The sequence below is a fragment of the Schistocerca serialis genome, chromosome 7, assembly GCF_023864345.2.
Source record: "Schistocerca serialis cubense isolate TAMUIC-IGC-003099 chromosome 7, iqSchSeri2.2, whole genome shotgun sequence".
In the NCBI taxonomy this organism is placed as follows: domain Eukaryota; kingdom Metazoa; phylum Arthropoda; class Insecta; order Orthoptera; family Acrididae; genus Schistocerca; species Schistocerca serialis.
This window is the reverse complement of record NC_064644.1, coordinates 62,810,907-62,834,057: the sequence shown is the minus strand read 5'-3', so window position 1 is coordinate 62,834,057 and position 23,151 is coordinate 62,810,907. Positions and strand designations below refer to the sequence as shown.

The following is a 23,151-nucleotide window of genomic DNA, read 5'->3' as shown; positions in this document are numbered from 1 at the left end:
CAATTCAAAGGATTCCTGAAAGATATTGAAGTGGAGTATGGGGATATACCTTACCACAGTACAGTTCGTTGGCTGAGTCGGGGAAAAGTTCTTAATGTTTTCTTTGCCATTTGTGAGGAAATATCCCTTTTTCTCGAAATGAAAGGGGAAGAAATGTGTTGTCTGAAAGATATAAAATGGATATCAGACCTGGCGTTCCTAGCTGATATAACTATGCATCTGAATAATTTAAATCTGTCACTGCAGGGCAAAGGGCAGCTAATCGTTGACATGCACGACCAGATCAAAGCATTCATGGAAAAGTTACGTTTATTTGAGAGGCAGATGAGTAATGGACATTTAACGTTCTTCAGTCGTCTTGCTTCTTTAGAACTACCTGAAGGTACTACTTTCGGCGATTAGCAAGTAAAGTTAAAGCAGCTCATCGCGTCGTTTGAAACACGATTCCGAGACCTCACTAGTTTGGAAATGGAACTTAAGGTGTTCAGCACTCCTTTTTCAGTTTCCCCCGATGACTTGTCACCGTCACTTCAATTGGAGATCATTGATTTGCAAAATTCAACTTTGTTGAAAGAGAGGTACTACAACACGTTGGATTTGTCACGATGGTATCGTTCATTACAGCAAAAAACATTTCCCAAGCTTCACAACAATGCCGCTCAGATCATGTGCATGTTTGGATCTACGTATTGTGAGCAGCTTTTCTCTGTAATGAAAAGAGTAAAAAGTAAAAAGCAAGGAACGATTGTTTCTTCAGAACGCAACAATGAAGGCCATCCTCCGCATTAACTCTGCGAATACTTCAACGCCCGATATTTCCGATCTTGTAATGAAAAGAAAATGTCAAGCTACAGAGACCCAATAAAGTTAGTATGCAATTTCTTGTAAAACAGTTGTTTCTTATTTATTTCCTGAACACCGTATTTCCGGGTGTAGCATGTCACCACGTCTTAGCAGCTAAGATTATGAGGTTGTCGATCTTGACGCAGCTGGCACATCAAAACGCTTGCCTTGCTGCCTGCCTCAGCCAACCGTGCCGCGTGCCGTCCCACTTGACTGGTTACAGCGAGCGACACGGCTCCCTGGAGCAGGGAGCGCTCCGCAGCTCACAACGGAGCCGACGAGCTAGAACAGCCTGATCTAGAGGAACTGTGACTCAAGTTTAAAAGAACAGTGTACCTTGCACTGGATACATATAAATCCAGTAGAACAGTTCATAATGGGAAGGACACCCCCCCCCCCTCCCACCCCCAACCACCCCCAATGTATATAGTTACTGCTATAAAAATCAGAGATTATGTGCAATAGGTGTAAAACAAAGCATAGGACTTAAGATAGAGATATGCTGAATGAAACGCATGTGGCTGTCAAGAAAGCAATGTGTGATGCTTTGTGACTACCATGGCAGTATGTTGTCAACTGATGTTTCACAAAACCAAAGAATTTCTGATCGTATGTAATGGCTGTTAGTGGTGCTAAAGTTAGTGTCCAGCCTGTAATGAATGAGACAAGAACTGAAATTCAGGGTAGCAAAGCAAAAACTGAAATGTTTATCTCAATTTTCAAATGCTCCTTTACAAAGAAAAACCCGGGAGAACCACCTCAGTTCAATGCTGAAATAAGTATTAGTGTCATTGGTGTTGAGCAACAGCTGAAATATTTAAAACTGAACAAAGCTCCATGGCCTAATGTAATCTGTATTAGATTCTATACCGAATTTGTCGCTGAGTTAGCATTTGTCGCTGAGTTAGCATTCATCTGCCTATAATCCATCATGGGCCCGTCAGACAATGAATTCTGCCAATTTTGTGGAAAAAAAGCTCAGGTCACACCTGTCTACAAGAAGAGTAGTGGAAGTGACCCACAAAACTACCATCCAATATCCTTGACGTCAATTCATTGTAGAATCCTAGAAAATATTCTGAGCTAAAACATAATGAGGTATCTTGAACATAATGACATCCTCAATGCCAACCAGCATGGATTCCGAAAACATCAATCATGTGAAACCCAACTCGCACTATTCTCACATCATATGCTGAAAGTTTGGATCAGGGCAGTCAGATGGATACTGTATTTCTTGATTTCTGAAAAGCATTTAACTCGGTACCTAACTTACACTTACTGCTGAAAGTTCGATCATATGGAGTATTGAGTGAAAATCGTAACTGGATTGAGGACATTTTAGTAGGGAGGATGGAGAGATGTAGGAGTAACTTCAGGTGTGCCACAGGGAAGTTTGCTGGGACTCTTGCTAATCATGTTGAATGTTAATGACCTTGCAAAAATATTAATAGTAACATTGGGCTTTTTGAAGGTGATGCAGTTATGTTGAAGTACAGTCTGGAAGAAGGTGACTAAATACTCAGTCAGGCCTTGATAAGATTTCAAAGTGGTGCAAAGATTGGCAGTGTGCTTCAAGTGTTCTGAAATGTAAATTTGTGCATGTCTCAAAATGAAAAGATGACTATAAAGTCAGTGAGTCACTTTCGGAATCGGCCAACCCACACAAATACCTGGGTGAAATATTTTGTAGAGATATGAAATGGAATGATCACATAGGCTCAGTTTTGAATAAAGCTAGTGTTAGACTTTGGTTTGTTGCTAGAATACTGGAGAAGAGCAATCAGTCTACAAAGGAGATTGCTTAGAAATCACCTGTGCGACTGGTTCTACAATATTGCTCAAGTGTGTGGGATCCATACGAAATATGACTAACAGGGATAGTGAATGTATACAGAGAAGGGCAGCATGAATGGCCTCAGGTTTGTTTACTCCATGGGAGAGTGTCACAGAGATACTGAAGGAACTGAATTGGCACACTCTTCAAGACAAACGTAAACTATCTCGAGAAAGTCTATTAACAATTTGAAGAACAAACTTCAAATGGTGACACTAGGAATATGCTAAAATTCCCCTCATATTGCTCACATAGGGATCATGATGGTAAGATTAGAATAATTAACTGCAGGCACAGAGACATTGCCAATTACTCTTCCTGTGCTCCATACGTAGATGGAATGGAACGAAACCCCAATAACTGGTGCAATGGGACACACCCTCTGCCATCCACCTCATGGTGGTTTGCAGATTACGGATGTAGAGATAGAAATATTTATATGGAGAAATGTGGAAGTGTAATTTATGAAGCCTATAACCATCAAAGGTGCTGCCCAACAGTGACAGACCTTCTATTCTTTCAGTAATGTTGTGTAGTAAATGTTGTAATTCTTTACACTAATTCTTCCAAAACTTTAGATAAAAATGCACACACAATATTAAACATGTTTAAAATACACCAGTATTATGAAAAGGATACATTGATACCATATGGTGCAGATGTTGAGTCACATGTAAGCACAACAAAAGACTGTAAGCACAACAAAAGACTGTCAAGCCGGTAAGCTTTCAGTCAAAAGGCCTTCATCCAAATTAGACAGTGCATGCATGGACGCATTTGCATTTAGTGGAAGCACCGAATTTGGTGGAAGCACCGAATTTGGCCAAATTTGGCGGCAGAGGTCAGTAAATTTGGTGTAAAAAAAAATGCCAAATTTGACAATTTCCTTGAGTGTCACAAAAAAACATCAAATATGACAGAAAATTCAGTGTATTTGGCAAAAATAATAAATGACATTGCAAAAACAACACCGAATTTGACAAAAAATAACTCCCAACATTGGCCATAAACTAAAATGATTTTTTTCCTGTCACTAGAGATGGTTAACCTTAGAGTACCAAATGGGGGTGGGGGGAACTTTGTGCTCACCTTTTATAAATATTGAATTTGATTGGTATTTCATATTTTAAAATTTGAATAAAAATATTTAATATTTTTTATTATTTCCACTACCAGATTTTATAAATTAATAATTTTTTTCAGCTGAACTTAATCCATTAATTTAAGTCCAATGGTGGTCATCCTGAATTCTACCTGCTTAGTAGTAGATGTGACATATCCATGTGTGTGTGTGTGGGGGCCCCTAAGGTACGTCTTACCCTCTCCCTTAAAACCCACATACTTCTGTCCTTCCTTCACTCTTTCCTGATGAAGCAACCTTGGATTGCGAAAGCTTGAAATTTGTGTGTTTGTTTACTGTCTCTATGAACATACCAATGCTTTCGCTTGGTAAGTTACAGCATCTTTGTTTTTAGATATATATTTTCCCACGTGGAATGTTTCCCTCTGATATATATGTATATATATATAATGAAAGTGCTGGCAGGTCGACAGACACACAAACAAACACAAACATACACACAAAATTCAAGCTTTCGCAACAAACTATTGCCTCATCAGGAAAGAGGGAAGGAGAGGGAAAGACGAAAGGATGTGGGTTTTAAGGGTGAGGGTAAGGAGTCATTCCAATCCCGGGAGGGGAAAGACTTACCTTAGGGGGGAAAAAGGACGGGTATACACACACACACACACACACACACACACACACACATCCATCCACAAATATACAGACACAAGCAGACAGATCTGAATTCATGAATGAAGAGTGTTGTTATTTATACTAACACAGAATACTTCAGAATATGTAAACATTATAAACAGAATTACTGGAACCAACCAGAAATAAGCACTGAACAACACATATTTGCTGGTGATTGGATTTGAACCACAGCTTGCAGCGTTGCTCCCTGTCTTGGAGAAACAGCAAACCACTGTTTCAGAGGTTCTTATTGGAGCCGACAGTAGCACCATCGACCTAGATATAGAGGTATCCTCTGTATGGCAGCACTGAAGGATTGTAACATTCTGGTTGCACGGTCACATCCTCTTCATTATGAGAACGGAGGTAGCCCCTCCCATCAGAGATAGGCAGTCATTGAGTGGACCTTCAGTTTCCTTGGGTGAGAAGTTCCCATCATTATTCTGCACTTCAGGACTATAGTAGGACTTCATATGGAGGAAAGACCGGACATCTCTCTGCACTTTTGGCTTAATGATGAAGGGTCATAATCCTTGCCTTTGTATGTGATGTCCAGCAAGTGACAAAGGGCACATTATGGCTCAAAGTAGCATTTTAAAAACTTTTACAGTAATCCCACTTTCCTGGCAGGCGTAAAAATCCATAACAAGTTTTCTAGGCTGTATCTTATTGGTAGGTACTTCGCATTAGAGTGCTCTCTGTCCCCCTCCTCAGCATCCATAGCCTGTGTGAGCCATCTGTCTGATAAAGGCTCTCTAAGGCCATTTGTTGACTCCAGAAACCTCACCAAGAAGTTGATGTCAATTTGGTGGAAAGTCACTGCTAGACAGATAGTTACCAGGTGCACTGCACATATTGTGGTACATGCTTCTGTCACTGGCATTCCTTACAGTGGTTCAAACATCTGATTCTGTCTAGTCTTCAGAAATCTCAGAATTGTTGCAAAATTTTGGGATAGGTGTCCCTAGATGAGCTGTCAGCTGAGCAGTCATTTCTGTCCCACCAGATTGTAATTCCTCTTACACGAGGCACATCCAGAAAGTAAGTACCATTTCGTTCTACCACTAGCACTAGTGTCACAGTTCCACACTTTCAGACTCTTCTTTCTGGTTCACTGTCCTTCCACTAATGCCATTACAGATGGATTGTGTTGTTTGTGTGTGTTAGTGATGCTTCAAAATGTTCAAGAGAATCTCTGAGCCTGCCAACTGTGAACTGAATTCTGCATATGGTTTTTGAGTGCAAAGAATGTTAACCCAGCTGAAATACATCAGCAACTTGTAGAGATTTATGGTGAAGGTGTAATGACTGATGGAATGGTGAGAAAGTTGGTGAGATAGTTCAGTGATGGACAAACCACAGTTCAGTGATGACAAACCACAGTTCATCATGAAGCTCGGGATGGGTAGCAGCCGGCCGGTGTGGCCGAGCGGTTCTAGGCGCTACAGTCTGGAACCGAGCAACCGCTACGGTCGCAGGTTCGAATCCTGCCTCTGGCATGGATGTGTGTGATGTCCTTAGGTTAGTTAGGTTTAAGTAGTTCTAAGTTATAGGGGACTGATGACCTCAGAAGTTCAGTCCCATAGTGCTCGGAGCCATTTGAACCATTTTGATGGGTAGCATTATGTTGTCAATGATGAATTGGTTGGGAAAGTTAATTAGAAAATTCATGAAATCAAATGGTTCACAATTAAAGTGCTTTGTGATGAGTTTCCACAAATTTCAAAAACTGTTCTGCATGAGATTGTCGCAAATAGCCAAACTTTTCACAAATTATGTTCCTGTAAATGCTTATGGGTGTCCACAAAATGAAGTAACATGGCTTTGCTTTGACATTCCTTACCTGATACAGGGATGAGAGAGATGAATTGTTAAAAAGAACTGTGACCAGTGATGAAAATTGGGTTTTTTCATGTCACTCCAGTATCAAAACAGTTGATGGAGTGGAGGTGCACATGATCCCCCAAAAGCCAAAAATTCAAAACAATGTTAGCTGAAAAAAAAAAAAAAACATGTGCTCTGTGTTTTGGGACAGGCAGGGCATTCTGTGTGTTGAGTTCATTCCTAGGGTTGAAACCTTCAATTGGATAGGATACTGCAAAACACTGAGAGACAACTTTGGCTCACAATTCAAAGCAAGATACGGGAATGCTCAGTCAAGGTATTGTGTGCATCATGACGGTGAATAACAATTCAGCTGGGTGCAGTTCAATCACAGGCTGTACAACCCCTATCATGCACATTCTGACTACCACTTGTTTTTTAATTTGGACAATAGCACTTAGACAACAATGGCTGTGCAAAAGAATGATGTTCAGGAGTGGCTCTCTTAATTGGTGGCATCTTTCTATGAAGGCGGCACAGAAAAGTTTGTTTCTCACTACAACAAATGTCTGAATAATGGTGGCAGCTACGTAGAAAAATAATTCAAGTAATGCTCTTTCTCGTAAAAATAAATTTTGGTTGAAAAAAAATATTTTTTGGTGTTTTTCCAAAATGGTAATTACTTTCTGGACATGTCATACAACGGTCTCTTTATCCATTGGAATTTACCTTTAGTCAGTTACCCCTTCTTCAAGGCTTGTATTATTTCAGCAGTGCTATACCTTCCTTCTCTTCAGCAACAATGTCACTTAATGCAATGATCTGAGAATGAGATTTTCACTCTGCAGTAGAGTGCACTCATCCTGGCAGATTAATGCTCTGTGCCGGACTGAGACTCAAACTCGAGACCTTTGCCTTTTGCAGGTAAGTGCTCTGCCAACTGATCTACCCAAGCACAACTCACAACCCATCCTTGCAGCTTTACTTCCACCAGTATCTCATCTGCCACCTTCCAAACTTCTCAGGAGCTCTTCTGAATAACTTGAGTCTTGGTCCAGCACACAGTTTCAATCTGCCAGGAAGTTTAATGCAATGATGACTTAGATTTCATCAGTGCTGAAGTGTTCCACCAAAGGATTCCTTGAAGGGCAGTCACTTGCGTTTGTGTCCTTTTTTTGTATATTACTGTGAGGCTGTACTCTTGAAGTCTCATTATCCATCTCGCCAATGGCCTGATGGATACTGCAGGCTAGTCAGCCAGCGTAGAGAATGGTGGTGTGCTATAACTGTAAATTTTTTGCCAAATTAGTATGGTCATAACTGGTCGATGGCTGTAATAACTACAGGGTGGCACTCTTTCTCAGTTACAGAATCGTTTGTCTTGTACAGAGAGAGAATTCTGGAACCCTAAGCAGTCACCTTTTCAACACCTTGCTGAATTTGTACTAAAGCTGCACCCATTCATTACCTGCTAGTGTCGGTGGTGTGAAGTTCTGTCTTTGCACTCTTCTCATAGAATGCCAGGACGAGAAAATGTTAGCATCTATTTAAGGATAAGGAAAGATCTTTTTTGCACCTTTTTCGTGGAAAACTTGATGTATCCCATCAGTATTTCTAGCAGTGGACATGCTGTGGTACGGAAGTCGATTATAAATCACTGGTAGAATAAGCACAATGCGAGAATTTTTCTCAAGCCACAAATGTACTGAGGAGTCGGGAAAACCAGTGACAAATTGTTTTCTCTGGATTGGAAAAGACTCCATTGCCATTAACTAGCCTAGATATCCCAAAATTTTATTTCTTGGTTGATCAAGAGGCAATTTCTGATGTTCAGGTGGAGGTTTTCAGCATGGTTGTTGGGCAGCAAACAGATAACTTTAAACTCATAGAGGCTGTCTGGTGTTGCGGAGGCTGTCTTTATCTGGTCAGCCTTGTCATTTCTGTTTACTAGTACCCTGTCTGCATGTCTGTATTTATGAAATACTTTATTCCTTCAAGCAGTCTAGGATGGATGTGCATCAGTGAGTGGCTAGACATCTTTCAGCAACTGACACACACATGCCATGTGCCGTCCTTCACAAGGACCCCAGGAGAGGATCAAGCACACTCTGAAAGTTCATTGATGTCATCTTGTAGCATCTCCTTCATGTCCTCCTAGATTGTCCATTGTTTAGCCAGTGACACCCTTGCGAGTTCTGGTTAGTTGGGTGAATGATACCCAGTGTTGATACAGTGCTCTACATTAGATTGCTTAGTCTACATTTTCTCCTCTTCCAGATTTGGAAGCATCCAAAAATTGGCACCATCATTCCTTGGTTGGGCCAGATCGTATTAGCAGTTGTGTTGTACCAGATGAAAGTATACTTGTTGTGAATCTTCAGGTTTTGGTGGCACAAAGACTGTTCCATTAAGTTTCGGGTGTGCAGCCGCAAGAAATCTCCTTCTTCTTCTAATATTTCGGCTGTAAAACGTTCAGCCATCTTCAGAGTGAGCCACAAGACTGCCGCTCCAGTGCTTGCTTCATCCCTTCATTCTGTTGTACCACGTGACTGCGCATGTGGCCACAGATGCAAGTGCGCCAGAGATGTTGGTCGGCGGCAGAGACGTGCATAATTCGCGAGTTGTATCTATGACTCCGCAGTTGATCTTTGTTGGCATATCGATATATCATTGTGAGCTGCACTGTGACAACGTCTTTGCAAGTTTATTACAACAAGTGCTGGATTCCAGGATTTATCAAGATTGAAACCACTGTCTCTATTAATTAAGTTCGTCGTCAAGCGAATTTCAATTGCCTCCTTTACTATCGAGTCCCAAAATGACGATGTAGTTGCCAAAATTTCGACATTGTCATACAACATACTGTGACCATTATCAATACAGTGGTCTGCCATGGCCGACTTCTTAGGTTGTAAAAGTCGTGTGTACCTCTGGTGTTCTGTACATCTTTCTTGGACAGTACGAGTTGTTTTTCCAATGTAAGAGAGGCCACATTCACATGGAATTTTGTAAACTCCAGATTTTCGGAGCAGCAAATCATCTTTGACGGAGCCCACGAGTGCAGCTGTCTTAGGTGGAGGACGAAAAATCACTTTTATTTTGCGTCTGCCAAGAATGCGTCCTATTTTTGATGAGAGACTACCCACATATGGCAGGAAGGCCATCGATTTAAAGGTTTCTTCATCATCATCTGCTTTCTTTGTGGTCTCTTTCGGTTTCATTTTCAGTGCCCTCTGTATTTGTTGTGGAGAGTACCCATTGTCTTCAAACACTCTTTGTAAGTGGGAAAGTTCATCTTGCAGACTGCTTTCGTCAGAAATAATATGCGCTCTGTGAGTCAAAGATCGGAGAACACTCATTGTCAGGGCAGGATGGTGGCAGCTATTTGCACAGAAATACAGATCAGTGTGTGTTGGCTTCCTATACACTTCATGTCCCAAAGTGCCATCCTCTCTGCGCCGAACCAGAACTTCCAAGAATGGAAGGCATCCCTCCTTTTCAATTTCCATTGTGAACTTTATTTGATCGTGGAGGGAGTTCAGATGTCTTAAAAAGTCTTGCAAGTTGTCTTCACCATGGGGCCAAACTACAAAGGTGTCATCAACATACCTCCAGAATACTGTGGGTTTCAAGTCAGCAGATTCAAGCGCCTTCTTCTTGAAGTCCTCCGTAAATAAATTGACCACCAGAGGGGATAAGGGACTACCCATGCAGACTCCGTCTGTCTGTTCAAAAAATTCGTTGTTAAATAAGAAATATGTGGAGGTCAGAACATGTTTAAATAAAGCTGAAATCTCTTTGTCAAAACTTCTTTCAATAAGTTGCAGAGATTCTGGAAGGGGAACCTTTGTAAATAAAGCCACCACATCAAAACTAACTAATATATCAGACGGGTTCATTTTCAATGATTTCAGTTTACTAATGAAGTCAGCCGAGTTTCTTATGTGGTGAGTACATTTTCCCACAAGAGGCCTCAACAATGATGCCAGATGTTTGGCAATGTCATAGGTTGGAGAGCCTATGTTACTCACTATGGGGCGTAGAGGAACATCTTTCTTGTGTACCTTTGGTAGACCATAAAGTCTAGGAGGCACCGGACCACTTGGTTTCAATCTCCGAACAACTTCTGGTGGAAAGGGAGAATCATTCAGAAGCGAAACAGTTTTCTTCGCCACTCGATTAGTGGGATCCCTGCTGATCAAATGCGCCGACCAACGTCTCTGGCGCATTTGCATCTGTGGCCGCATGCGCAGTCGCGCGGTACAACAGTATAAAGGGACGAAGCAAGCACTGGAGCGGCAGTCTTGCGGCTCACTCTGAAGATGGTTGAACGTTTTACAGCCGAAATATAAGAAGAAGAAGAAGGAGATTTCTTGCGGCTGCACACCCGAAACTTAATGGAACGAAAGTATACTTGTTCGTAAAATTGAGAGTTTGTTAATTTGCTGCAGGTGGAGATGTAGTGGATACTGTAACACACAAAATATTAGTTCCCTTTATTGTAATAGAGATAAGAAGAATTACTTAACCTTTTACAGTCCACTTGCATGGAATGTCATGAGTATTTACAACCATCTCTGAACACTGACATATTGCTTGAGACAGACAAAATAAGTCTTTGACTCAGACTGTATTTAATAATAACTTTCACTTGGAGATCTGCCTCATACATTAATTACACTGTTGGCCTACTAGAAGACGATGTCATTGTCTTAGATGATCATTGACTAGACTGAATGTTTTAGATGATGATGCTGTTATCCTAGTCGATGATAAAGACTCGGCTGAGTGGTTCTGTGTTGCAGAATAGTTGCAACGACACAGCAAAACTTTTCTGGGTGGGACTATGCCGGTGTTGCCCATTTGTCAATGCGACTTGCAGTGACTATCTTCTCATATGACCACGTTCGGATGACACCACAAGTTAGATAGTAATTTCTTCTTCTGTGTTGTTTGTAGTGATACATCAGTGGCACTGGGCTGCCCATTCTGGACTGGTTTGGTTTTTTGTGGCAGTTAGCACTTAAAAGTTCTCCTTGACCACCTACAGTGTCGTAAATGGCCAACAACCATCCAGAGCAATCTTTATGTGCTTGTCAAATAGCTTCATCAGTCTGGAGCTCTGATATTCCACAGTCTGAATGCTTGTGTTACCTGCAAGAAGTCCTTTCTTAGAATATTCTGACAAATATGTATTCTGCATTCTGTGAAAGTGGCAAATTTGAAGAATTGTGATCTGTAATTGATAGTTATGCTTGCAGTACATGTTCATATCAGGTGGGCATATTTCCCAGTTGTGACCTTCAACACAATCACTTTTGTATCGTGGAGCATATTCTTCTTTAGCTGGCAGTGACAAGCATTCGACATTACAGAAAAAGGAACCTATGAGTCAACTAACACCCAGATAGGTTGGCCTTTGATGAGAGTTCCTGAGGTATGTGTAACTGTCTTGTGGTTCACATTTTCGTTTGTGGTGGTCTCAGTCACGTTGCATAGTTTTCCTGAATTGGGCAGCTAGGAAAGTGACCGGTGCTTCTGTACAGTGACTGGGGAACGGCTGCAGTGTGTTGGGGTGTGACCTTGATCAGAGTAAGGTCATGGTCTTAATCCTACACATAGACTATAAATGCAGAGGAGAGAGCAGATAGGTGGAAAGAATACATTGAAAGCCTCTATGAGGGTGAAGATTTGTCTGATGTGATAGAAGAAGAAGAAACAGGAGTCAATTTAGAAGAGATAGGGGATCCAGTATTAGAATTGAAATTTAAAAGAGCTTTGGAGGACTTACGCTCAAATAAGGCAGAAGGGATAGATAAAATCATTGGGGGAAGTGGCAACAAAACGACTATTCACATTGGTGTGTAGAATATATGAGTCTGGTGATATACCATGTGACTTTCAGAAAAGCATCATCCACACAATTCTGAATACGGCAAGATCTGACAAGTGCGAGAATTATCGCACAATCAACTTAACAGCTCATGCATCGAAGCTGCTTACAAGAATAATATACAGAAGAATGGAAAAGAAAATTGAGAATGCACTAGGTGACGATCAGTTTGGCTTTAGGAAAAGTAAAGGGAGGAGAGAGGCAATTCTGACGTTACAGCTAATAATGGAAGCAAGGCTAAATAAAGACACTTTCATAAGATTTGTCGACCTGGAAAAAGCGTTCAACAATATAAAATGGTGCAAGCTGTTCGAGATTCTGAAAAAAGTAGGGGTAAGCTATAGGGAGAGACGGGTCATATACAATATGTACAACAACCAAGAGGGAATAATAAGAGTGGACGATCAAGAACGAAGTGCTCGTATTAAGAAGGGTGTAAGACAAGGCTGTAGCCTTTCGCCCGTACTCTTCAATCTGCACATTGAGGAAACAATGATGGAAATACAAGAAAGGTTCAGGAGTGGAATTAAAATACAAGGTGAAAGTAAATCAATGATACGATTCGCTGATGACATTGCTATCCTGAGTGAAAGTGAAGAAGAATTAAATGATCTGCTGAATGGAATGAACAGTCTAATGAGTACACAGTATGGTTTGAGAGTAAATCGGAGAAAGACGAAGGTAATGAGAAGTAGTAGAAATGAGAACAGCGAGAAACTTAACATCAGGATTGATGGTCACAAAGTCATGAAGTTAAGGAAGTCTGCTACCTAGGCAGTAAAATAACCAATGACGGACGGAGCAAGAAGGACATCAAAAGCAGACTAGCTATGGCAAAAAAGACATTTTTGGCCAAGAGAAGTCTACTAATATCAAATACCAGCCTTAATTTGAGGAAGAAATTTCTGAGGATGTACGTCTGGAGTACAGCATTGTATGGTAGTGAAACATGGACTGTGGGAAAACCGGAACAGAAGAGAATTGAAGCATTTGAGATGTGGTGCTATAGATGAATGTTGAAAATTAGGTGGACTGATAAGGTAAGGAATGAGGAGGTTCTACGCAGAATCGGAGAGGAAAGGAATATTTGGAAAACACTGATAAGGAGAAGGGACAGGATGATAGGACATCTGCTAAGACATGAGGGAATGACTTCCATGGTACTAGAGGGCAAAAACTGTAGAGGAAGACAGAAATTGGAATACGTCAAGCAAATAATTGAGGACGTAGGTTGCAAGTGCTACTCTGAGATGAAGAGGTTAGCACAGGAAAGGAATTTGTGGCGAGCCGGATCAAATGACAAAGAAAAGACTATGATTGGCTGCAATTGACTGGCTTGTGTAGGACTGTTGTAATGGTTGACAGCTTGCAACATAATTGTTTTCAAACCCTCATCTTCTTTCTCTGTAGATAGAAACATACAATGTGCCCAAGGCATCCACAGTAAAAATATACTGGCAAGTTGCACTCTGTCCTCCAAATGTTTATTCTTCTTTGAGGCATTACACTAAACAGTGGAGTTGGTTGTACTTAAATTGGTCAGATGTTGGGTTTTCATTTGACACACGCATTGTAACTCCAAATTGGGAAAGACGATTCTTCATGGAGTGTTAGACTGCTGGCGGAGTTGGTATTTGCTGTATGAGAGTCGAGGCCATGACCGTCTACTACATTCAGCATAGACCACATTTGGAAGTTGGACTTATTTCTCTTGTATTTCCTCAATGTGCTGGCACAACTTACGGAATTCCTCTGTTGTAACATCCTTTACAATAAGCACTTGGTACATATCTTCTGTGACTCCTCTAATTAAATGTGAGGTTTGTTGGCTTCTGTCATACTTGTAATCACAATGTGGCACAGGGACAAAATATGCTGTAAGGATGACTGTTTATTTCCTCATGTTGTTATCCTTATCCTTCATGCTAAGCAGATTTGTAGTTGATTGTTACCAAATGTTCTCTTCAGCTAGTGCTGGAATATGTTGCAGCTGTAGAGCTTACCTTCATTATTCTTGAACCACTGTTGGTCTGTGCCATCCTAGGAAAAGTACACATTTGCCACCACATCTTGTCATTGCACCCTTTGTATTTGGCAACTCTTTCAAATCCTTTCTGCCATATGAGATCTGTTGATCTCCTGAATAAATGAACTTTGGGAACAGTGTGCTATGTGTATTTTGGTTCCTGTGTGTGCAGGCGATGAATTTTATCTTGTGTAATTGGAGTCAGAGCAATGTAGACATTTTGAAATACCTCATGCCTCCACCGACCATTGTCACATAGCAGCTGCAGTCAAGCGCAAAACCAAAAGCAGATCCATCATTCAAGTATGAAACTGAATGTGCTGAAAGCATGTTTATTGCAGACGCAAATGTAAGTAGAGAACAGAACTGTTTCCTGGATAGAAAGTGCTGCAAAAATTTATATGAACAGTATTACTCCAGAATATGTAAACATTATAAACATAGGAAATTTCAAGAACCTTCCAGAAATTTTAAACAGTAAATAACAAATATTTCTGGTGTTTGGGTCGGTAAAGGAAAGGTTTTCACCCTTTTTAATCACAAAACCAAGTTACTTTCCAGCTGCTTTTGTAAGCCATCATAAGTAACTCTCATACAAACTCAACCATTATCTTTAAAAAAAAGCTGGATTCTGATTTTTTATTTTATAACTGCTGTTTGTGATGAACCTGACTCTGTGTGTTGAAAGAAGATATGGCAACCAAAATTATGTGTAATTTCAGGAAAGGAGGCATTCATAAATTGAATTCTTGTTTTACAACTTACAGAAATGTCACCAATTTTGTCAACATTCACAGCTGGTTTGTTACAAATATTTGCATTCAATTTAATAGCTTTCCTTGCATAAGTCTGCTGTAAACTTAAAAATGTTTTTAACGTGTGATGTATGCTGGAGCTATAGTACTAGATAAACTTTTGTACAGTGTCACTGTATCTATAGTACAAATATTTGTGATCTAATAATAGCTGATGGAACTGTCAGACAGATACTGATGGTATGCTACTGGATTGCATGCTGCGCTGTAGCGGTGGCTGCAATAGCAGTTCAAATACAAGCTGGTAAACATGCTTCGACAGCTACCAGGAAGTCCTTCCATATTTTGGTTGTTGCTGTGTATGTACCAGGTCTTATTGGAACATACTGCCTCCTGTACTTAGCAAGTGGCATTGTGTTGGCACTCTTCGTCATGTTAGAGGTATGTATTTTTGAAATATTTTTCCAGATGGAGAATTTTTTAGTTATAGTGACAGTAGTGTTTGAAAATATATCTATTAATAGTCATTACTGATTAGACATCTGCAGAAAGTTGCTAATAAGGAGCTGTATGATTGACGTAGTTCCACCTGCAATAAATGCTTCCTACAATAAATGCTTCCTATCAGCACTAAGGAATGCTAATATGATATGTGGCCTCCAAATTGTTTGTCTGTTGGTTGTTCAGCATAGCGACAACACATAGCTGCACTTTGTTTCAATCAAGTTCAAAATTTCTGCTTCTAATACCAGTTATTATTAAAATGTAAGAAGTGGGAGATCACTAATGTTAGGCTACATACTAGAATTTGCTCAATGTTACTTTGATCAGCAGAATTCAGCAATAAATATTAGTAACCTCCTGTCCCGGATGAGCACATGTGTTTGTAGTGGAGTATACGATTGTGCTAGAGTCAAGTTATCTTTCAGATCCAAGCTGCATTCTTCTGTCAAATAATTCCACAGATTTCAGCACTGTAAATTGAGCTTCAAGATTAACACTAATTAGCCAGTAAAGGTCAGAGTACTGATTGTTGATTCCAAATCACTAAAGATTGGGGACATTGCATGAAAGTTTTGCTAAGTTCGACATGATGTACCACACAGATAGTAAAGGGGCACTGTGCCACATGCATTGCATACTGTTTTTCTCTGAATCCAAAACTTGCGCTTCTGCACTGCATTCTACAAAGTTCAACACTGCAGCATTCTAGCCACCCAGTGTCTGGCTCTGTGGCACCTACTAAACTTATCACCTCAAATAGCATGAGAATTTCACTTGAGTAACCTATAGTTCTCACTCTGCACACCCAACACTATATAGACACATCCCCACTCTGACTTCAAACCCTTTACATTTACTACACAAGTACAGTATAATGAAGATAAAAACTATGCCTTATAACCTACATCAAAACTATCGACCTCACAGTGTGCCGCTTTCAAAGCCTACCAGCTTCAACAATAATTTATTACATTTCTATTGTCATATGTAACTACATTTATATTCACTTAAGAGATAATTAAAAATAAGCATGAGCCTATTGATTTCTGAAAATTTTATCCTGCTCTTTCCACTGATAACCGTTTGTCCCTAGATTTAATAGTGTTCGTTGAATATTCATTCTACATCTAATTATTGCCTTCAAGTGGCTCCGAGCGCAGGTTTGCCTCCTCATCAAACAAACGAAGCAAGAGTGTTGGGAATACTATGTCCCCACCAATGGCACACGAACCTCCCACTTGCATGTTTGGACCAAGCTCTGCCGACTTTGTGGCTATCAGAACCCAGCAGGTGTACCTGGAATTCTCAAACAAGGAGCCACATCTGCCGATCCCTATGTAATTGCAGAGAGTCTTGCTGAGCATTATGCTCACATCTCTGCGTTGGAGAATTACCACCCCACCTTTCGTCTCGTCAAACAAAGGGTGAAGTGACAACTCCTCTCATTTGCTCCAAGCCACCCTGAGCCTTATAATGCTCCCTTCAGTGAGTGGGAATTTCTCAGTGCCTTTGCCAACTATCCTGACACATCCCCTGGCCCAGATCGCATCCATTCACAAATGCTAAAACATTAGTCAGCAGATTCCCAACGCCACCTCCTTGCTGTCTTTAACCACATTTGGAGTGATGGCGAATTCCCATTGCAATGGCGGGAAGGTGTAATCATTCCTGTCATAAAGCCCAGGAAGAATTCACTTGACGTTGACAGCTATTGTCCCATCAGCCTCCCCAACATACTGTGCAAGCTGTTTGAACATATGGTGAGCTGGCGGTTGTATTGGCTCCAGTCTCAGGACCTTCTGTCTCCATCCCAGGGTGGTTTTCACCAAGGATGCTCCACCATCGACAGTTTGGTGTACCTGGAGTCTGCCATTCGATCAGCCTTTTCGTGGCGATAACTCATTGCTATCTCTTTTGATCTCATGAAAGCCTTTGATACCACTTGGCGACACCACATCCTCGCTACTCTGCGTGAGTGGGGTCTTCAGGGCCTACTCCCGATTTATTTTATACAGAACTTTTTGTCGCAGAACACTATCAGAGTTCACATCAGTGCATCCCATGTACAAGAGAATGGGGTCCTGCAGGCCTCTGTCCTGAGTGTCCCACTCTTTTTTAATTGCCGTCAATGGTCTCACATTAGCAGTAGGATTGTCCTATACACTTACGATTTTTGTATTTTGTTCAGCAGCTCTTCTACTGTTGCAGCTGAACGCCATCTGCAGGGAGCTATACAGAAGGCGCAGTTGTGGGCCCTCACTCACGGCTTTCAGTTTTCGGCCGCCAAAACATGAGTGATGCACTTCTGTTGTCGTCGTACTGCCCACTCCCATCCAGAACTTTATCTTGATGACTAACTACTAGATGTAGTGGAGACTTACAGCTTCTGGGACTGGTCTTCAACGCCCGCTTAAGTTGGCTTCCCCATCTTAATCAGCTTAAGGACAAGTGCTGGCAGCACCTTAATCTTATTCGATGCCTGAGCAACACCAACTGGGGTCCTGATCGTCGTACACTGCTGCAGCTGTGCGAAGGCCTCGTACAGTCCCATACTGATTACAGGAGCATGGTATATGGTTCGGCAGCCCCCCCTCTACACTGAGTCTACTAGATCCCATCCATCACTGTGGAGTTCGCCTCATGATGGGTGTCCTTCCGATCTAGACCCGTGAACAGCCTACTTGTGGAAGCTGGCATTCCTCCATTGCGGCTCCATCGGCAGCTATTGCTCGCAAATTATACCGCCCACACAACATAATTCGCCTCGCCATCCAAATTATTGTCTTCTTTTCCCCAACACGGCGCTCCATCTCCTGCAACGGCAGCCTAGAATTTGACTTCCCTTTGCCATCCATACCCGGTCCCTTCTTCATGAACTTGGTGCTTCCCCCTTACCACCTTCCCCGCTGGTCTACTTCCGTACACCTCCATGGTCCATACCTCGGCCACGGCTTTGGCTGGACCTATTGCAAGGCCCCAAAGGCTCAGTTCCACCTGAGGCCTTCCATCGGCATTTTATCTCTTCTTGGCTAGTTCAAGGGCTCAGAAATAATCTACACCGATGGATCAGTGGTTGACGGTCTTGTTGGTTACACTTACTCTCACATTGGCCATTGCAAACAACTCCTTGCTGGACGGCTGCAGCGTTTTCACTGCAGAGTTGGTTGCCATCTATTGTGCTCTTAATCACATCCGCTCCTGCTCTGGTGAGTCCTTTGTCATTTGTGGTGACTCCTTGAGCAGCCTACAAGCTCTCAGCCAGTGCTTCCATAGGCATCCTTTGGTACTGTTAATCCAGTAGTCTCTTTATGCCCTCTGCAACAGTGGACACCTAGTGACCTTCATTAGGACCCCAGGCAATGAAATTGTGGACCGCCTGCCCAAACAGGCCACCAGTAAATCATCTCTGTTTGGGGTGAACATTTTAAGGTGTTACAGAATGGCTGGCTCATCGTCTTTTTATTTGTGCGATCAGCCAGCCCAGACCATCTGCTCTTCAGTTTTAACACAATCTTCCTACTTTTCCCTATGGTGTATGTTTTCCCTGTTTTTTGTTCGTACCATTTGTTTTCTTTTTAGGTGTGGTTCCACATTCATTTTCCCCCCATTTACTTTCCCAAACATACTTTGAGAGTTGTTTTACCGTGAGCCTTGTTTGCATCTGGAACAAGGGACTGATGACCCTGTAGTTCGGTCCCTTTATCCCTCAAACCAGCCAACTACATCTAAGATTAAAAAATCTGATTCTAGCAAATAGCACTCATCCAAACTTCCTGGCAGATTAAAACTGTGTGCCCGACCGAGACTCGAACTCGGGACCTTTGTCTTTCGCGGGCAAGCGCTCTACCATCTGAGCTACCGAAGCACGACTCACGCCCGGTACTCACAGCTTTACTTCTGCCAGTATCTCGTCTCCTACCTTCCAACAAAGGTCCCGAGTTCGAGTCTCGGTCGGGCACACAGTTTTAATCTGCCAGGAAGTTTCATATCAGCGCACACTCCGCTGCAGAGTGAGAATCTCATTCTGGAAACATCCCCCAGGCTGTGGCTAAGCCATGTCTCCGCTATATCCTTTCTTTCAGGAGTGCTAGTTCTGCAAGGTTCACAGGAGAGTTCCTGTAAAGTTTGGAAGGTAGGAGACGAGATACTGGCAGAAGTAAAGCTGTGAGTACCGGGCGTGAGTCGTGCTTCGGTAGCTCAGATGGTAGAGCACTTGCCCGCGAAAGGCAAAGGTCCCGAGTTCGAGTCTTGGTCGGGCACACAGTTTTAATCTGCCAGGAAATTTCATATCAGCACACACTCCGCTGCAGAGTGAGAATCTCATTCTGGGAGCACTCATCCAGTTTTTGATCGATAAACGTTTAATATTACTAATGTCTAAGGTATTCTAAAATTTCCTGTTGTAATTTGCTGTCCATTTACCTAATATCAGTTAACTATAATTGCAATTATATCAAACTTTTTGTACATCATTCACTACCACATGAAATGCATCACCGAATGACATCTTGAGTACAACTATGACAGTTTTGCTATGAAAGTATCAAAAATAAATGTTGAAACATGCCACTTACTTTTGTCATGACTTGGTCATTTATCATCCAATGAAAAGCACTCTTGTTTTAAATAATGTTTATTTTTCCGAATGTAACATTGTTTTTGCCTAATAAGTACTACATACAGTGTTATCGCAACTTTATATTGATAAGGAACTGAAATTGCGGCATTCTTTGGCAGCACCCAGAGGCAGCCACCAGGTAGTGTTGGACAGCAACTTCTGGGAATTCTACCAGACGCTGACCCGGCACGTGCTTTGTCAGTGCTGGCTCGCACACTGTCTGTGGCCAGCAACATCAATGTCTGCTGTTACTTCGCTGGGCTGGTCAGCCACACCCACTTTTGCTCAGGCTTGTCTCTCTCTTTATTGAGGATGCACATTATTATGTGCATCTCATACCATTCTCATTAATACCTTTTGCATCTAATAAAACTTCCAGCCTCACTGTAGAACACCCAAAATAAGTTATGGCAAGATTCTGTATTTTTTATCTACTTCTCCGTCATGGTGGTTCGCAGTCTCTCAGCTAGTTATTAATAGTCTGGCTACCATTCCTCACTGTCTGAGACCAGAGAGGCTTATTTAGTTTGGTATGTTGTTTTACTCTTCTTTTATCAAACCAGCTATTACAGATGGTGCCTAACAAAGAGGTGGCACCATCTTGTTTATAATGAAAAGACCATTCCAGATTGTCCTGTGGATAATAATTGAGTGCTGCATGGTAGGATTTAACATCTGTAGTTCAAGGAACTGATACTCCATGTATTGATAAGAGGTGGTGCAAGATTTTCATTGCCATAACACACTTAATGACTTTCTGTAAGTGACTAATAGCCTCCAATACTGTGTGTCTACTTCCAGATACTAATTAGTAGTACCAAAATGGTTTCAGCTCTCACTAAAGTCATCTGCAGTCCCTGTGTATCAGTGTTTTGGAGTTTTTCATAATTTCCTCTTATTTCCATGTCATGACTGCTATTCCTTGTGAACACATTTGAAAGATGCTCAAGTTTTGTGGGTAATACAGCAAAATTGGTGACACATTACTGCCCCATTCAGCTACACCTACATCCCGCTGCATACATATTGTGGCCACTACGTGCAGTAAACATTCATGATGCACACACAGCTTTGGACTGGCTTAAATGTTTATATGTACTGCATCAATATATTTTCATAAGGGGTCCACTTATTAGTGGGAAAAATATTATACTACCTTATATTTAAGCACCAAATGCAAGAAAATCCGAAGATAAATGACTGTTCAGTAAAATTGACAAAACTCATATTACAATTTTTATAAATTGATTGTTCTTGTATCCAAAAATAAGTTATTTCCTTAAGTAGATATGCACAGTAAAGGGGTGGCCGAGCGGTTCTAGGTGCTACAGTCTGGAACCGCGAGACCACTACAGTCGCAGGTTTGAATCCTGCCTCGGGCATGGATGTGTGTGATGTCCTAAGGTTAGTTAGGTTTAAGTAGGTCTAAGTTCTCGGGGATTGATGATCTTAGAAGTTGAGTCCCATAGTGCTCAGAGCCATTTCAACAGTAAAGGGGCAAAGACGCTGAAGTAACCAAATAAAATTGGATAATAAACACAGATTGTCAAAGAAACTGTAAAAATGTTAATTATTGCCTTAGGTGTCTCCTTAGTAATGTATTCTGAAATACAAGTGAGTATGCTGCACAGAAAAAGATAAATTGAAACAGTGTAAAACTAACAGAATTTAGTAAAAACATGTCAGCAAACAAAAGGACTAAAATCAAACGGAACACTTGCAGAATTTCACATAGGAATGTCAATATCCACACATAGTCTGAAAGAAATCATTACCACCAAAGTTATGAAAATAATTAATATTAAGAAACCACTGTTCTTCGAAAATAAGATGATCCACATGATCCCACAAAGAAACAGTACCTGGAGAACTTGAGAAAATAAAAGAGTAGCCAGTGTAATAAAACTTGAGCAAGGTCATTCTGAGTTATATTGGGAATAAGTCTCCAAAAAGGTTGCTGAGGCAGCTGAGGAAAGTGTTACACTAAGATCTATGAAGAGCAAACATTGTAATGCCAGCTTCAAGTAGAGAAGCTCTACTAGAGGTGCAAATGACACCTACAGAAATGAAGAGGGAACTTACCACAGTACTGCAAATTTCATATTACACAAATGATGATGTAATGACTGTGCCTCTCGCATATAACCTACCACATCGGTCTTGTGCAAACAGAGAAATTAGATTACCTAATAAAAGATTAAAAATCTTTAGTACCAGATTTCTGAACGTAAAGTTACTGGACATAAGTAGTTATGGAATGAGTAATTTTGCTGGACACAACATGCACTTAAATCAGCAAGGAAAGAGAGGAGGCTTAGTTCAGACTAGAACCAGAAAAATGAAACTAGAAGCAAGCCTTTGTGCACGCACTAAAAATGCTCTATTGTAATAGAATTTTTTCCAAATTAATGTATTTAAATATTAGAGAATTATAGTACTAGTGATAAGCAGGCTTATTGGCTTGGAAGTCTTCCTTGAAAGTATTAGGAATATGTGAAAGTTTTATACCTACTATATTAAAACTGATAATGTGAAGTTGATGAAGCCTTATAGGCATTACCAAAGTGATATACTGCAAAAGACTGTGCTTTAGCACATGTTGCTCTAAAAATCTTGATAGTATCTGAGCTGGCAGCTAGTTTTTGCAGAGAGAAAAGACATGTAGTTTCATGCATTCTAGTTGACCAAACCATAAATATTAAAGTTGGACAAAATTTTTGGGTTACAAAAGAGGAACAGTTTTGAAGGTCTCTACCTATGATTTTATGGTTTCAAATATCTTATCAGCATGTACTGAAATCCAGGATGGCCAGTAATATATAAATGTGACATCGCACCACATAAAATAAAAGCAGAAAAATCCCATAATTTATTTGTACTGACTTTAATATTAACTTCAAAGTGCCTCAAATTTTAAATTTCTCAGTGTAAAAGTTCCAAGCTATTACTCATATTTATTTTACATTCTTTCTACCCACTACAAACAAAATTTTTTATTATAATAAGAATTTTTTAACTTTGTTTTGTGGTACTCAAAATTGTGAACTGACAAAAGTGCATATTTATGTTGTTCATAAATAATAATGAAAATT

At 40.9% G+C, this 23,151-nt stretch overlaps 1 protein-coding gene across 2 annotated transcripts in view; it reads left to right on the top strand.

Moving 5' to 3' along the window:
* LOC126412268 (dolichol kinase) overlaps positions 1 to 23,151 on the top strand; it is a 60,628-nt gene that overhangs the window by 34,271 nt on the left and 3,206 nt on the right. For both annotated transcript variants that reach the window (XM_050081774.1, XM_050081773.1), the window contains exon 5: positions 15,169 to 15,378. In XM_050081774.1, coding sequence (XP_049937731.1) covers positions 15,169 to 15,378 — 210 coding nt within the window. The remainder of the gene's footprint in view (positions 1 to 15,168; positions 15,379 to 23,151) is intronic.